Genomic DNA, 15,831 nt, shown 5'->3' with positions numbered 1-15,831 from the left:
TGGGCCCTCTGTGAAGGCTCCGGTACACTGTGAAACCCAGGCAAAGTGTTCTTCCCTCCGCCACTTGCTCTCCTCTTATATGTATACCTTTTACTATACTCACCACACTGTACAGCTGTGAACTTGTTTATATGCTGGCTCCCAGGTGGATTGTAAACTACCTCAGAGAAAGATGGTATCCTTTCTTTTTTTCTATTCTAGTATGGCATTCAACAGATAAATTCTTGTTGAGTAAATGAAGAGAAACTTCTACGAGGCAGGCAAACATTTCTCAGAGAGGTGAGGTAACTTGTCCAAGGCCTCACAACTACTGAGTTGAATAATCAGGATCCAAACCCAGGGCTGTCTAACTGCGGAGCCCCATGTTCTTCCTCCTCCCCAAGTTTAAGCAGCCGACACAGGGGGTAAGATGAGACCTCTGCACTAGCCCAAAGGAGAACTAATTTTTTTCAACATTGTTAAACCTATTTCAACATTTATCCAAGGAGTGCTGGTTTTATTTTTCAAAAACAAGTACCTTGCCTCAGTTTGAAAGCCAGCTCTTTATACTCTGGTGGCAAGTCTCTCATTTATCCTCTGGTGGCAAGTCTCTCACTCTCTTCCAAATCCACAACCAGGAAGTCTGCTGTGTTTGTGTGTGTCTGTGTCTGTGTCTGTGTGTCTGTGTGTATGCATATGTCTCAATGGCAGCCTCAGGAGAAGCCAAGCAAAGAATAGATTTGGACATTGTTTGTGAGATCAGAGAAAGTTCTGTGAGGAGGATGCATGTTTCAGATATTCCAGCAGAGGAGAGATGGGCCAATCTGAAGTCCCAAGGAGAAGGTAAGAGATTCCATTCCCACCCCAACCCTGAGTTCCCAGATGGGACTCCCAGGAGAAACCTGGATAGTTTGGACAGGCTCAGCCCAGACATTAAGGACAGGGAAAGGCCGGCAGGTGGGTTTGTTTTTCCAAATAGAGCCCCATCTCCCACCTCACTCACCACTGCTATGTTCTCCTTACCTGGAGCATAACTGGGGCTATTGGTGGGGTACAGGCTGGGATTGTAGGCAGGGGCCGCTGCCGGGTAGGCTGTGGGGTAACCTATGAAGAGACAAAAAAGCCCTATTTAGTTGGGAACGAAGTAAAGAAGATTTCTGAAGAACCAGAATCCAAGTCCAAGGTCTGGCCTTCAATCTCTTCTTGGGTCATTTCAGACATTTATGTGTGACCAGCTTTTAGCCCCTCAAGAAAAGTCAACAAGACCACAATACCACCACATGCAGATTTTTCTATTTTTTAAAAGCAGTAGAAGAAATATATGTCTATATGTTCATTTTTAAAAAGACTGAAACATTATAGAAGTGTATAGGGTAAAAATTTAAGTTTACTCTCACATTCCTGCCACAACAGTACTCTCCTCCTTAGAGGAGTAACACTTTGGCATCTATCCTTTCAAATAATTTTCTGTGCATTTTTATAGACATTATTCAGTGGTGTACTGGTAAATATTTAAAAATGGCTCAAGGGAATTGAGGTGGGAGTCCCATTTGTAGCATTTGCCAAATTCCATAGTATGAATACTCCCACTAGAGCTGATTTTAAGCTATCAAGATCACTAAATGAGTAGTTGGGAAGAGATGTTCATAATGGGCCCTACAGGGCCCATACAAGCCAGATCCATCCCACTGCCTTATTTATATATGGTGTTTTTTTTCTTAGAAATTTTTAATTGTAACAAAAAATATATATATCATAAAATTTGTGATTTTAACCATTTTGTGTCCCATTCAGTGGCATTATATTCACAATGTGTGTAACCATCCCCACTATCTGTTTCAAAACTTTTTCATCACCCCAAACAGAAATACTGTGCCCATTAAGCAATAACACCCATTTTCCCTCTCCCTGGAGCCCATTACTTCTAACACTTTGCATCTCTATGAATTTGCCCATTCTAGATATTTTATGTAATTGGAATCAGATACTATTTATCCTTTTGTGTCTGGCTTTTTTCACTTAGCATAATGCTTTCAAGGTTCATTCATGTTTTAGAATGTATCAAAATTTCATTTTTTATGGCTAAATAATATTTCATCATCTACATATACCATGTTTTGTTTATCCATTCATCTGCTGATGGACACTTGGGTTGTTTACACCTTTTGGGCATGGAAAATAATGCTGCTATGAACACTGGCATACAAGTACCTGTTTGAGTCCCTTTTTCAATTCTTTTGGACATATATTTAGGAGTAGAATTGCTGAGTCATAAGTAAATTACATGTTAGGCTTCATGAGGAACTACCAAACAGTTTTTCATACTGGCTCCACCATTTTACATTCCTACCAGCAATGCATGAGGGCTCCTATTTTTCCACATCCTTACCAATACTTTATATTTATTTATTATTAATGTATCATTGACATACAATCTTATGATGGTTTCACATACACAACATAGTGGTTCAACATTCACCCATATTATCAAGTCCTCACCCCCTCCATTGTGGTCACTGACTTTCAGCGTAGTAAGATGGTATAGAGTCATTACTTGTCTTCTCCGTGCTGTACCGCCTTCCCAGTGACCAGTGATTGTGCTGTACCTACCTTCCCAGTGATTACGAATTACAGTGCCCCTTGATTCCCCTCTCCCTGCCACCCACCCTCACCAACCCCTCCCCTTTGGTAACCACTAGTCCCTTCTCGGTGTCTATGAGTCTACTGCTTTTTTTGTTCCTTCAGTTTTGCTTTCTTATTTTATTTATTTTCTTTTTTTCTTTTATTTCGGTATCACTAATCTACAATTACATGAGGAACATTATGTTTACTAGACTCCCCCCATCACCAAGTCCCCCCAACAAACCCCATTACAGTCACTGTCTATAAGCATAGTAAGATGCTGTAGAATCACTACATGTCTTCTCTGCATTGCACAGCCCTACTCATGCATGCCCCCCACATTATACATGCTAATATATGTGTATGTGAAATCATCATAATATCCCCTTTCTTCCCCCCACCCTTATCCCTCCCTTCCCACCCATCCTCCCAGTCCCTTTCCCTTTGGTAACTGTTAGTCCATTCTTGGGCTCTGTGATTCTGCTGCTGTTTTGTTCCTTCAGTTTTTCTTTGTTCTTATACTCCACATATGAGTGAAATAATTTGGTACTTGTCTTTCTCCGCTTGGCTTATTTCACTGAGCATAATACCCTCTAGCTCCATCCATGTTGTTGCAAATGGTAGGATTTGTTTTCTTCTTATGGCTGAATAATATTCCATTGTGTATAGGTACCACCTCTTCTTTATCCATTCATCTACTGATGAGGACACTTAGGTTGCTTTCACTTCTTGGCTATTGTAAACAGTGCTGCGATAAACATATGGTGCATATGTCTTTTTCAAACTGCACTACTGCATTCTTAGGGTAAATTCCTAGAAGTGGAATTCCTGGGTCAAATGGTATGTCTCTTTTGAGCATTCTGAGGAACCTCCATACTGCTTTCCACAATGGTTGAACTAGTTTACATTCCCACCAGCAGTGTAGGAGGGTTCCCCTTTCTCCACAACCTCGCCAACATTTGTTGCTGTTTGTCTTTTGGATGGTGGCGATCCTTACTGGTGTGAGGTGATATCTCATTGCGGTTTTAATTTGCATTTCTCTGATGACTAGCAATGTGGAGCATCTTCTCATGTGTATGTTGACCATCTGAATTTCTTCTTTGGAGAACTATCTGTTCAGCTCCTCTGCACATTTTTTAACTGGATTATTTGCTTTCTGATTGTTGAGGTGCATGAGCTCCTTACATATTTTGGATGTGAATCCTTTATCGGATACGTCATTTATGAATATATTGTCCCATACTGTAGGATGCCTTTTTGTTCTACTGATGGTGTCCTTTGCTGTACAGAAGCTTTTCAGCTTGATATAGTCCCACTTGTTCATTTTTGCTTTTCTTTCCCTTGCCCAGGGAGATATGTTCATGAAGAAGTTGCTCATGTTTATGTCCAAGAGATTTTTGCCTATGTTTTTTTCTAAGAGTTTTATGGTTTCATGACTGACATTCAGGTCTTTGATCCATTTCAAATTGACTTTTGCATATGAGGTTAGACAGTGATCCAGTTTCTTTCTCTTACATGTAGCTTTCCAGTTTTGCCAACACCAGCTGTTGAAGAGGCTATCATTTCCCCAGTGTATGTCCATGGCTCCTTTATCATATATTAATTGACCATATATGTTTGGGTTAATATCTGGACTCTCTGTTCTGTTCTACTGGACTGTGGCTCTGTTCTTGTGCTGGTACCAAATTGTCTTGATTACTGTGCCTTTGTAGTACAGCTTGAAGTTGGGAAGTGAGATGCCCCCTGCTTTATTCTTCCTTCGCAGGATTGCTTTGGCTGTTAGGGGTCTTTGGTGGTTCCATATGAATTTTAAAACTATTTGTTTCAGTTTGTTGAAGAATGTTGTTGGTAGTTTGATAGGCATTGCGTCAAATCTATAGATTGCTTTAAGCAGGATGGCCATTCTGACAATATTAATTCTTCCTAGCCAAGAGCATGGAATGAATTTCCATTTGTTAGTGCCCTTTTTAATTTCTCTTAAGAGTGTTTTGTAGTTTTCAGGGTATAGGTCTTTCACTTCCTTGGTTAGGCTTATTCCTAGGTATTTTATTCTTTTAGATGCTATTGTGAATGGAATTGTTTTCCTAATTTCCCTTTCTGTTAGTTTATCGTTAGTGTATAGGAAGGCAACAGATTTCTGTGTATTAATTTTGTATCCTGCAACTTTGCTGAATTCAGACATTAGTTGTAGTATTTTGGGAATGCAGTCTTTAGGGTTTTCTTATGTACAATATCATGTCATCTGCAAATAGTGACAGTTTGACTTCTTATTTACCAATCTGGATGCCTTGTATTTCTTTGTTTTGCCTGACTGCTGTGGCCAGGACCTCCAGTACTATGTTGAATAACAGTGGGGAGAGTGGGTATCCCTGTCTTGTTCCTGATCTCAGAGGAAAAGCTTTCAGCTTCTTGCTGTTAAGTATGATGTTGGCAGTGGGTTTGTCATAAATGGCCTTTATTATGTTGAGATACTTGTCCTCTATACCCATTTTGTTGAGAGTTTTTATCATGAATGGATGTTGATTTTTGTTGAATGCTTTTTTCAGCATCTATGGAAATGATCATGTGGTTTTTGTCTTTCTTTTTGTTGATGTGGTGTATGATGTTGATAGATTTTTTAATGTTGTACAATCCTTGCATCTCTGAGATGAATCCCACTTGATCATGGTGTGCGATCCTCTTGATGCATTTTTTAATGTAGTTTGCTAATATTTTATTGAGTATTTTTGCATCTACGTTCATCAGGGATATTGGTCTGTAATTTTCTTTTTTGGTGGGGTCTTTGCCTGGTTTTGGTATTAGAGTGATGCTGGCTTCATAGAATGAGTTTGGAGTATTCCCTCTTCTTCTATTTTCTGGAAAACTTTAAGGAGAATGGGTATTATGTCTTCTCTATATGTCTGATAAATTTCAGCGGTGAATCCATCTTGCACAGGGGTTTTGTTCTTGGGTAGTTTTTTTATTGCCAATTCAATTTCATTGCTGGTAATTGGTCTGTTTAGATTTTCTGTTTCTTCCTTGGTCAGTCTTGGAAGGTTTTATTTTTCTAGAAAGTTGTCTGTTTCTTCTACATTTTCCAGCTTGTTAGCATATAGATTTTCATAGCATATAGATTTTCATAGTATTCTCTAATAATTTTTCGTATTTCTGTGGGGTCCGTTGTGATTTTTCCTTTCTCATTTCTGATTCTGTTGATGTGTGTAGATTCTCTTTTTCCCTTAATAAGTCTGGCTGGGGGCCTATTTTGTTTATTTCTTCAAAGAACGAGCTCTTGGTTTCAGTGATTTTTTTCTATTGTTTTATTCTTCTCAATTTTATTTATTTCTTCTCTGATCTTTATTATGTTCCTCCTTCTGCTGACTTTGGGCCTCATTTGTTCTTCTTTTTCCAGTTTCAATAATTGTGACTTTAGACTATTCATTTGGGATTGTTCTTCCTTCTTTAAGTAGGCCTGGATTGCTATATACTTTCCTCTTAGAACTGCCTTCACTGCATCCCTCAGAAGTTGGGGCTTTATGCTGTCATTGTCATTTGTTTCCATATATTGCTTGATCTCCGTTTCAGTTTGGTCATTGATTCATTGATTATTTAGGAGCATGTTGTTAAGCCTCCATGGGTTTGTGAGCTTTTTGTTTTCTTTGTACAATTTATTTCTAGTTTTATGCCTTTGTTGTCTGAGAAGTTGGTTGTTAGAATTTCAATCTTTTTTAATTTACTGAGGTTCTTTTTGTGGCCTACTATGTGGTCTATTCTGGAAAATGTTCCATGTACACTTTAGAAGAATATGTATCCTGCTGCTTTTGGGTGTAGAGTTCTGTAGACAACTGTTAGGTCCATCTGTTCTAGTGTGTTGTTCAGTGCCTCTGTGTCCTTACTTATTTTCTGTCTGGTTGATCTGTCCTTTGGAGTGAGTGGTGTGTTAAAGTCTCCTAGAACAAATGCATTGCATTCTTTTTCCTCCTGTAATTCTGTTAGTATTTGTTTCACATATGTTGGTGCTCCTGTATTGGGTGCATATATGTTTATAATGGTTATATCCTCTTGTTGGACTGCCCCTTTATCATTATGTAATGTCCTTCTTTATCTCTTGTGACTTTCTTTGTTTTGAAGTCTATTTTGTCTGATACTAGTACTGTAACACCTGCTTTTTTCTCCTTGTTGTTTGCATGAAGTATCTTTTTCCATCCCTTGACTTTTAGTCTGTGTATGTCTTTGGGTTTGAGGTGAGGCTCTTGTAAGTGGCATATAAATGGATCTTACTTTTTTATCCATTCTGTTACTCTGTGTCTTTTGATTGGTACATTCAGTCCATTTACATTTAGGGTGATTACTGAAAGATACGTACTTACTGCCATTGCAGGCTTTATATTCGTGGTTACCAAAGGTTAAAGGGTAGCTTCTTTACTATCTAACTGCCTAACTTAGCTCTCTTATTAAGCTATTATAAACACAGTTTGATGATTCTTTATTTCTCTCCCTTCTTATTCCTCCTCCTCCATTTTTTTATGTTAGGTGTTTATTCTGTACTCTTTTGTGTTTCCTTTGACAGCTTTTGTGAGTAGTTGATTTTATTTTTTGCCTTTAGTTAGTATTTGGTTGGTGTGCTTTCTTTGCTGTGATTTTGTTTTCTCTGGTGATATCTATTTAGCCTTAGGACTGCTTCCATCTAGAGCATTCCCTTTAAAATATCCTGTAGAGGTGTTTCGTGGGAGGCAAATTCCCTCAACTTTTGTTTGTCTGGGAATTGTTTAATCTGTCCTTCATATTTAAATGATAATTGTGCTGGATACAGTATTCTTGGTCCATGGCCCTTCCGTTTCATTGCATTAAATATATCATGCCATTCTCTTCTGGCCTGTAAGGTTTCTGTTGAGAAGTCTGATAGCCTGATGGGTTTTCCTTTGTAGGTGACCATTTTTCTCTCTCTGGCTGCCTTTAATACTCTGTCCTTGTCTTTGATCTTTGTCATTTTAATTATTATGTGTCCTGGTGTTGTCCTTCTTGGGTCCCTTGTGTTAGGAGTTTTGTGGGCCTCCATGGTCTGAGAGACTATTTCCTCTCAGTTTGGGGAAGTTTTCAGCAATTATTTCTTCAACGACACTTTCTATCCCTTTTTCTCCTGCTACTCCTATAATGTGAATATTGTTCCGTTTGGATTGGTCACACAGTTCTCTTAATATTCTTTCATTCCTGGAGATCTTTTAATCTGTCTCTGCCTCTGCTTCTCTGTATTCCTGTTCTCTGGTTTCTATTCCATTATCGGCCTCTTGCACCTCATCCAGTCTGCTCTTCAGTCCTTCCAGAGGTTGTTTTATTTCTGTATTCTCCCTCCCTACTTGCTCTTTTAGCTCTTGCATATTTCTCTGCAGGTCTATCAGCATGGTTATCACCTTTATTTTGAATTCTTTCTCAGAAAGATTGATTAAATCCATCTCCCCAGGTCATCTCTCAGGGGGTGTCTGGGTAATTCTGGACTGGACCAAATTCTTCTGCCTTTTCATGGCAATAGAGGTAGCTGTAGGCAGGTTGCATGTGTGGGAGCTGGGAGAACGTCTTTTCCTGTTTGCTGCTTGCCTTGCCCTTCTCTGCTGCCTGTGTTGGTTATCCACACTCCTGAAGCAGCCTCCGGGTTAATCCCCTAAGCTCCCATGGGCGGGGTCGCCGTCAGGGTAGCCCAGAGCCCTGCGGGGAGTGCCTTGCGCACCAGATGTGCTCTCCTGCGAGAGCGGCACCCCTTTGCTCCTTGCCCCGGTTTCTTCTCCCTGTGCCAGGCAGCTGCGCGCTGGCAGTGGCCTTTGGGTCTGGCCTGGGCAGCTGCATAGCGGGAGGAGATTCTGGGCGGCTACCAGGGGTGCAGTCGCTCCCGGGCCATTCCACTGTGGGCATGCACAGCTGCTCCTGGGCAACTTGGCCGCCGCTGGCTCTTGTGCCTGTTCCGGGGCTGCTCCACCCCCACTGCTCTCAGGCTACTGGCTGCTGTGTCAGGGGCTGCACTGGCTGGCGGAATGACTGGCAAGCTGCTTATTGCAGTGATGGGCTTTAGAGCTGCACTGCCGCTCAAGGGGTTAGGGCGCCTGGCGTTCCCTGGGATTCCCAGACGCTGGGCTGAATGTGCTGGGATGATTCCGTCCAGCTGTTGAGTTCCCTGTCCCTTTAAGACTTTCAATATCACTCACTTTTCTTTTGTCCCAGGGGAGCTGGTTGCGGGGACCCACTTGCAGATTTTGCTTTATCATTTCTCTAATGTCCAGTACACCATGCACTGTGTGTCTGTGCTCCTGTTGCAGATTACTGGAGCTGGTTGTTTAGCAGTCCTGGGCTTCCGCTCCCTCTTTGCTCCAACTCCTTTCCTCCCACCAGGGTGCTAGGGTGGGGGAAGTGCTCAGATTCTGATGGGCCACGGCTTGTATCTTACCCCCTTCGTGTGATGCTGAGTTCTCGCAGATGTAGATGTAGCCTGGCTGTTGTACTGTATCCACCAGTCTCTCTTTTAGGAATAGTTGTATTTGTTGTATTTTCAAAAATATATATGGTTTTGGGAGGAGATTTCCGCTGCCCTACTCACGCCGCCATTTTGGCTCCTCTCCTGCTTTGTTTTTATAATCCACAAATGAATAAAATCAGTTGGATTTGTCTTTCTCCACCTGACTTATTTCACTGAGCATAATACCCTCCAGATACATCCATGTTGTTGCAAATGGCAGGCTCACTTTTTTAACCATTCTATTGATGGAAACTTAGATTGCTTCCACATCTTGGCTACTGCAAACAGTGCGGTGATAAACATAGGGGTGCATATGTGTTTTCAAATTAGGGATGTTTTCTTTGGGTAAATTCCTAGGAGTGGAATTACTGGGTCAAATGACATTTCTACTTTAAGGTTTTTGAGGAACCTCCTTATTGCCTCCCAGAGCAGCTGAACCAGTTTATATTCCCACTAACAGTGTAGGGAGGGTTCCCTTTTCTATACATCCTCACCAGCATTTATTTCTTGTCTTTTGGATGTTTGCTATCCTAACTGGTGTGAGGTGATCTCTCATTGCAGTTTTAATTTGTGTTTTCCTGATGATGAGTGATGTGAAGCAGCTGTTCATGTGCCTGTTGGGCATCTGTATTTCTTCTTTGGAGAAGTGTCTTTGAGATCCTCTGCCCATTTTTTAATTGGGTTATTTGATTTTTGGGTATTGAGGCATATGAGTTCTTCATATATTTTGGATGTTAACCCCTTATTGGATAAATCATTGACACCTTTTACTTATTTTTTAAAATTGTTTTATTATGACCATCTTAACAGGTATGAAGTGTGATTTTATCTCAGTGTGATTTTAATATGCACTTCCCTAATGATTAATGATGTTGAACATCTTTTCATGTATTTTTTGTCATTTTGTATATCTCTTTGGAGAAGGGCCTGTTCAAAACATTTTCGCATTTAAAAAACTGGGTTGTTTGTTTTGTTAAATTGTAGAAGTTCTTTAATATATTATATATATTATATGTACACACACACACACACACACACACACACACACACACACACACATTCTGGATATTAAAACCTTACCAGACATGACTTGCAAGCATTTTCTGCTATTCTGTGGATTGTCTTTTCTCTTTCTTGACAACACCTTTGATGCACAAAAATCTTTAATGAAGTCCAGATTTTAATGAATTTCAATGAAGTCCAATTTATCTATTTTTCTTTTGTTGTTCACCCTTCTGGTGTCATACCTAAGAATCCAATACCAAATCTAGGGTCATGAAGATTCACCCTATGAGTTTTGTGGTTTTGGCTCTTATATTTAGATCACTGATCCATTTTTTGCATTTGGTATGAGGTAAGGTTATATGTAGTTTTAAATTCTACTTTTTCACTTTTACATTATAAGCATTTTTCTATGTAATTACATATTCTTCAAAAACATATCTTTGTAATGTTCCATTAATAGATACATCAAATCATCTAACCATTATTTTGTTTTTAGATGTTTGGGTGGTTGTGAATTTTCATTATTATAAATAAAACTCTGAGAACAACCTAAATAAAACTTTGGTTGTATCCCTGATTATTTTTGTAGGAGTGCATTCTAGAAATGAGATTTCTAGATCAAAAGATGGTGCTATTTTTAAAGCTCATCCATTTAACAAAATTTTGAGTACCCTGTCCTTGGGGAACTTACATTTTAAAAGGGTGGGAGAAGGCCAAGGATAAGCAGTAAATATAAAGAAACAAGTCTTAAGTGCTATAAAAAAGAGAAAATGGCAGGGCAAAGAGCATCAAATGTGCTGGAGTGTGCCAAGGGAGGGCACTGAATATTAAATTGGGTAACCAGTACAAGATATATGGAGAAGATAAGATTTTCACAAAGATGTGAAGGAAATAGTAAACTAAGCAGATGGCTAAAGGAAGAACATTTCAGACAAAGGAAACAGTGTAAAGACACTAAGTTAGGAGAATATGGGACGCATCTGAGGAATAGCAAAGAGGCCAGGAGGGCTGAAGTGGAACAATAGCAGTAGAGGAAGTCAGAGATAAAGGGCTGGTCAGTTCATGTAGGGTCTAAGGCTTCTGTAAGGACTGATTTTTCCTGTGAGTAAAATGAGAAGCCATAACAGGGTCTGAGTGGAAGAATAACATGATCTCATGTCTGAAAAGGGTCACTTATATTGCTGTGTTGGTAACAGACTGTAATGGAGGAAGGGTAGAAACACAGAAACCAGTTGGGAGCCTGCTGCAAACTCCTGGCAATAGATGAGGCAGCTCACATCAGGGAAACAGCAATGAAGCTGGTAAGTGACATGATGAGAGTTTTCACATACTTTGCAATGCTTCTTTCTGGAAAGACTGTCAGTTTTACTTGTACTAGCAGTGCATAAGTACCTGTCTCTTTGCTCTCTGTAGTTTTTTAATGCTCATTGGTATTTTAACTAACAATGGAAAGATGATTTTAAAAGTGAAAGATTAAATCCCTAAATCCCTAAAAGCTTCTTTGGGATACTTAAATATTGAGCTTTAATATGTATCTTTGTTAATATGCCTTTCCCTAAATCCTTTCCAACTCCTAAGAAAATTAATCTCTCTTTATACCTCAATCATTTTCTGATTGCAGAACCAAGGTAGCCAAGTTGTCACTTAATTAGTAATGTGGAGGTCTGTCACTTCTCAAGAAGAAAGTCAGAGGTTTAATCTGGGAAGCAAACTGATATAGTCTTACAGCTAAAATCTGTATTCAGACTTCATGTGAAAGATTGTGCAGCCATGGGAAATCACACCCCTGTTATGTCATTTCAGATGCCTTTTATTTTAGGGGCAATTACAGGATCTTCCTTCAATGTTTCCAAGTCGAATCTTTTTTGTTCATTTGAATTTGGCAGATATCATAGAATAGAAGCATTAGAAGTATCCTTATTTGGTCCAACCCACTTCATTTTTATAAAAGTATCTTCAGGTTGAGAGAAAGGAAGGGAATCAGGGTGACAGATGCTGAGGTTATGAAAGCACCTTAAAAGCCATTTGGTCTACCCTCACGTTTGGGGCTAGAGCCTCCTCTGAAACTCACTCACTGGATCACTCACCCCAGGGCTTACATCTCCACAGGCAGTGAACTCCTTCCTTTCCTGAGACCCCCCACTACACACAGTGAGACAGCTCTGATTGTCTCAAAGTGACTTCTCATACTTCAGTGAACTCTATCTATAGCTTCTACCCTTTAGAAAAGAACAAATTTGAAGACACACATATCCAGAATTACAGAATTTATCACACTGTACTTCAATGATTTATTTACATTTCTGGTTTGCCTCCTTCTCCCCAGAATGCAAGCTCCTTGAGAAGGCACAGCTATGTCTCATTTGCCTATACACAACAGCTCTTGGTCAGTCCTTCTCATTCCCTGCCCTGTCAACACACCACCTACCTCTCCTGAGCCCTTGGCCTGGGCAGCAAGCATCTGAACTGCTCACAACAGGCTGGTGTGCTGAACAGTCTGTATGGTCAGTAAAGAATATCCCTTCCCCACCGTCAATTCCTCCAGTTCAAAAAGGGTGTCACAGGCAAGCTAGGCTTCCTTCTCACAACTTTCCCTGGTTTGGTTGTGTTTGTGTCCTTGCCTCCAGCTGATCCTATTCATTTTGTAGCTTCAGCTGCTGATGATGTTGGCACCTCTAGTGCCTAGCATAGATTAAGGCAGAGAATAGGCACTCAGAGAACAGATTACTAGGGGGATTGTGTCCTGGAGTCATGAGCAGTCTAAAAACAAAAATAACCAACCAACAGGGTCCCTGGCCTTAAGAGAGTCACCAACTGAGGAAGAAAGACAAGACTGTTAGAATGCAGCCTGAAAAGTGCTGTGGTGAGGAAGAAAGTGGGCAGAGAAGAAGCCTTCGTCAGCCAACATTTATTTAGTACCTATTGTCTACCAGGGAATATACTGGGCACTAGGAGTCCCTGGATGTAGATAAAAAAGGGGAGGAAGGGCTTTTCAGGCAGAAGCATGAAGGGCAGTATTTTGGGGTCAAAATACCCTCCTTGACTCTAAGATGCAGGACTGATGGGTTAACCACACCTGATGGGACAGGCTGTCTTTGGGGGCCTGATCTCATCATTTCGTCTTCTTGTGACCATGTCTCCCTTTATGGCGGTCTGCCCTAACTTACCTTTCCAGTTTCAGTGTGTCCACTGTGTCTGAATTTCATACTGCTAGATGGAGCTTCTCTCCTGAACTCCTGACTCATACAGTATCTAACAGACTACTCAACAACTCCACTTGAGATGTTTGCTACACTTCAAGGCTATATCCTAGAGTGGTTAAGAATGTGGTCTCTGGAGCTAGATCCACACTTAGGTTTGAATCCCAGCAACACCACTAATTATTTGTGTGATCTTGGACCACTTACTTAACCTCTTTTTGCTTTAGTTTTCCCATCTGTGAAAGGGGACTAGCATTACTTACATTACTTACCTAGTAGGTTGTTATAAGTATTAAATTAGTTAAGGCCTCAAAGCATTAGGAGCCGGGCAAATAGTTACGACTTCAAAAATTAGCTATTATTATTGCAAACTTACGATACTCAAAATTGAATTTTTTTTTTCTGTCCTCCTACTTCCTTCCAAACCTGTTCTTCTGCAGTTCTCTTCATACCAGTATATGACAACCCATTCTTTCACCTTCTCAGGCCAAAACCTTTAGTGTCATCCTTGACTCTACTCTTTCTCTCCTATTTACATCTAATCCATCAGCAAATTCTTTTAGTTCCACCTTCAGAACATATTCAGAATCTGATCATATGTCCTTACCTATACACTTTCTATCCTAGTCCAAGCCATCATTACTTCTCACCTAGATTATTGCAATAGCTTCATAACTAACCTCCTTGCTTCTACTTTTGATCCTGTGGAGTCTATTTCCCACAGCAGCCACAGTGATCCTGTTAAAACATTAAATCAGAACATGACACCTCTTTTTAAGCTCCGCAGTGGCTTCCCAAGACAATCACAGTGAAATCCTTTTAATGACCCACCTGGGCCTCAGCCACCTCTCAATCCTCCTCTTCTAGTATTTGCCCTCATGCTAATCTACTCCTGCCATAATGGCCTCCTTGCTTTCTTCAAATGTGTCCAGCACTTTCCCATCTCAGAGGCTTTACCCCTTCTGTTTCCTGATCCTGGAACTCTGTTCAAAGGTCACCTTACATTCTTTCTAAAAGGACTCTTAACTTTCATTACTCTCTGTGCTCCTTACCCTGCTTTGTTTGCCTTCACAGCACTTACCAACCTGACATATTTTTACTTGTTTATGGAAGACAGACTTTCTCCTAACACTGGACTATAAACTTTAGGTCAGGGTAGCACTTGCTAGTTTGTGGCTGTTCCCCACTATAAGGCTCTTCCCTAGTGCACTCCAAAGACTCTCTGGCCAGGCTTGGATGGCCCAAGAGAGCAGAGTGCATTCCAGGTCCTGGTCCCCCATGGCTGCCTGGCTCTGTTGAAGTTCACTGGGGATAAAGATAATGAGTTTACCTAATACACCATGACATTTCACCCACTGCTCATACAAAAGATATTTTCACACCTGCTATCTCATTTGAGCTTCAAAAGAACCCTAAAATTTTTCCCCCCATTTTGTAGATAAGAAAACAGGCTCAGAGAGGTGATGTGACATTTTGGCTAAGATTATTCTTAGCCAAATCAGTGGTGACTTAGGCAAGTCAATGGTGAAACTAGAAAGGGAATCCTAAAAATAATGCCTTTGTCCATACCTGCCAAATAACTATGACTTGGTCCTTGGAACAAGTCTGCCCCTTCTGTATTTATCCTCTTTGAAGGTAAAAAGTGAAGAGAATAAATGGACACAAGTGAGCTTTTCTCCTCTGAATACTAAAAGTTATAATGATCAGGTTTCCTGGGATTCTAATGTGTACTTTAAATTACTTCATTGATGTCAATACAACCTAATCCCTTTTCCTAGTTGTTACTAGAATTAGGACTGAAGAAATGTAAAACTATTTTTTGATTAATATGGAAATTAGAAATTACTTTCAAGAGAAATCAGAGGACTATTTCGGAAACTACTTTATCTTTAGGAAGTGAAAAGGGCAAGGTATCAAAGGCTAGTGAAAGACTGACTGGCTCAGGATGACAAAGAGGATTACTCCTCTGTGAGCAGGGGAACACTTAATGCAGTGAAGACACTTCAAGTTTGAAATTCACAATTAAAAAGAAGAAAACTGTCTCCAAGGCCAGGATGATGACCAAAAATCAAATAAGAAAAAAAAAGCTTTATTTCTTTAAAATTGAAAACAAGAGGCCAAAAGAAAGGATATAATGTTGAATCTGTAGTATGTTCTGAGAACTGTGCTAGGCATTTCTTAATCTGACTGAATCCTCACCCTAACTCTATGAGATCCATTCTAACCCACTTTGGAGATGAAGACACTGAAGCCAAGACTTACCTACATGGCTAGTAAACAGAGAGTGGCACAGCACCCAGGCCGCTGAGTAAGACAAAGTCCATTCCTACCAACCTCCCTACCTCTCCTCAAAACACGAGCCTATTCAGTGCAAACTTCTGGATTTGGCTGCCATTTTCTTTGTCAAAGGTCTTTTATTTCAGCTTCAAAACCTAGGAAAACAGGAAATTACTCTGGAGAGTCAATTTGGTCAAAGATGGTTCAGTTACCAAAAAAAAAAGCTATTTCTCTGTTCCCAGTGTCTTAATATAGGTCATGCTT

At 40.2% G+C, this 15,831-nt stretch overlaps 1 protein-coding gene across 5 annotated transcripts in view; it reads right to left on the bottom strand.

Moving 5' to 3' along the window:
• FAM168A (family with sequence similarity 168 member A) overlaps positions 1-15,831 on the bottom strand; it is a 244,535-nt gene that overhangs the window by 27,037 nt on the left and 201,667 nt on the right. For all 5 annotated transcript variants that reach the window (XM_037026204.2, XM_037026203.2, XM_037026206.2 and 2 more), the window contains one exon: positions 1,003-1,083. In XM_037026204.2, the coding sequence (XP_036882099.1) occupies positions 1,003-1,083 (81 nt within the window). The remainder of the gene's footprint in view (positions 1-1,002; positions 1,084-15,831) is intronic.

This window comes from Manis javanica, chromosome 11, assembly GCF_040802235.1.
Source record: "Manis javanica isolate MJ-LG chromosome 11, MJ_LKY, whole genome shotgun sequence".
NCBI lineage: Eukaryota > Metazoa > Chordata > Mammalia > Pholidota > Manidae > Manis > Manis javanica.
Note: the sequence above shows the minus strand (reverse complement) of the source record. Positions and strands in the feature narration are given on the sequence as shown.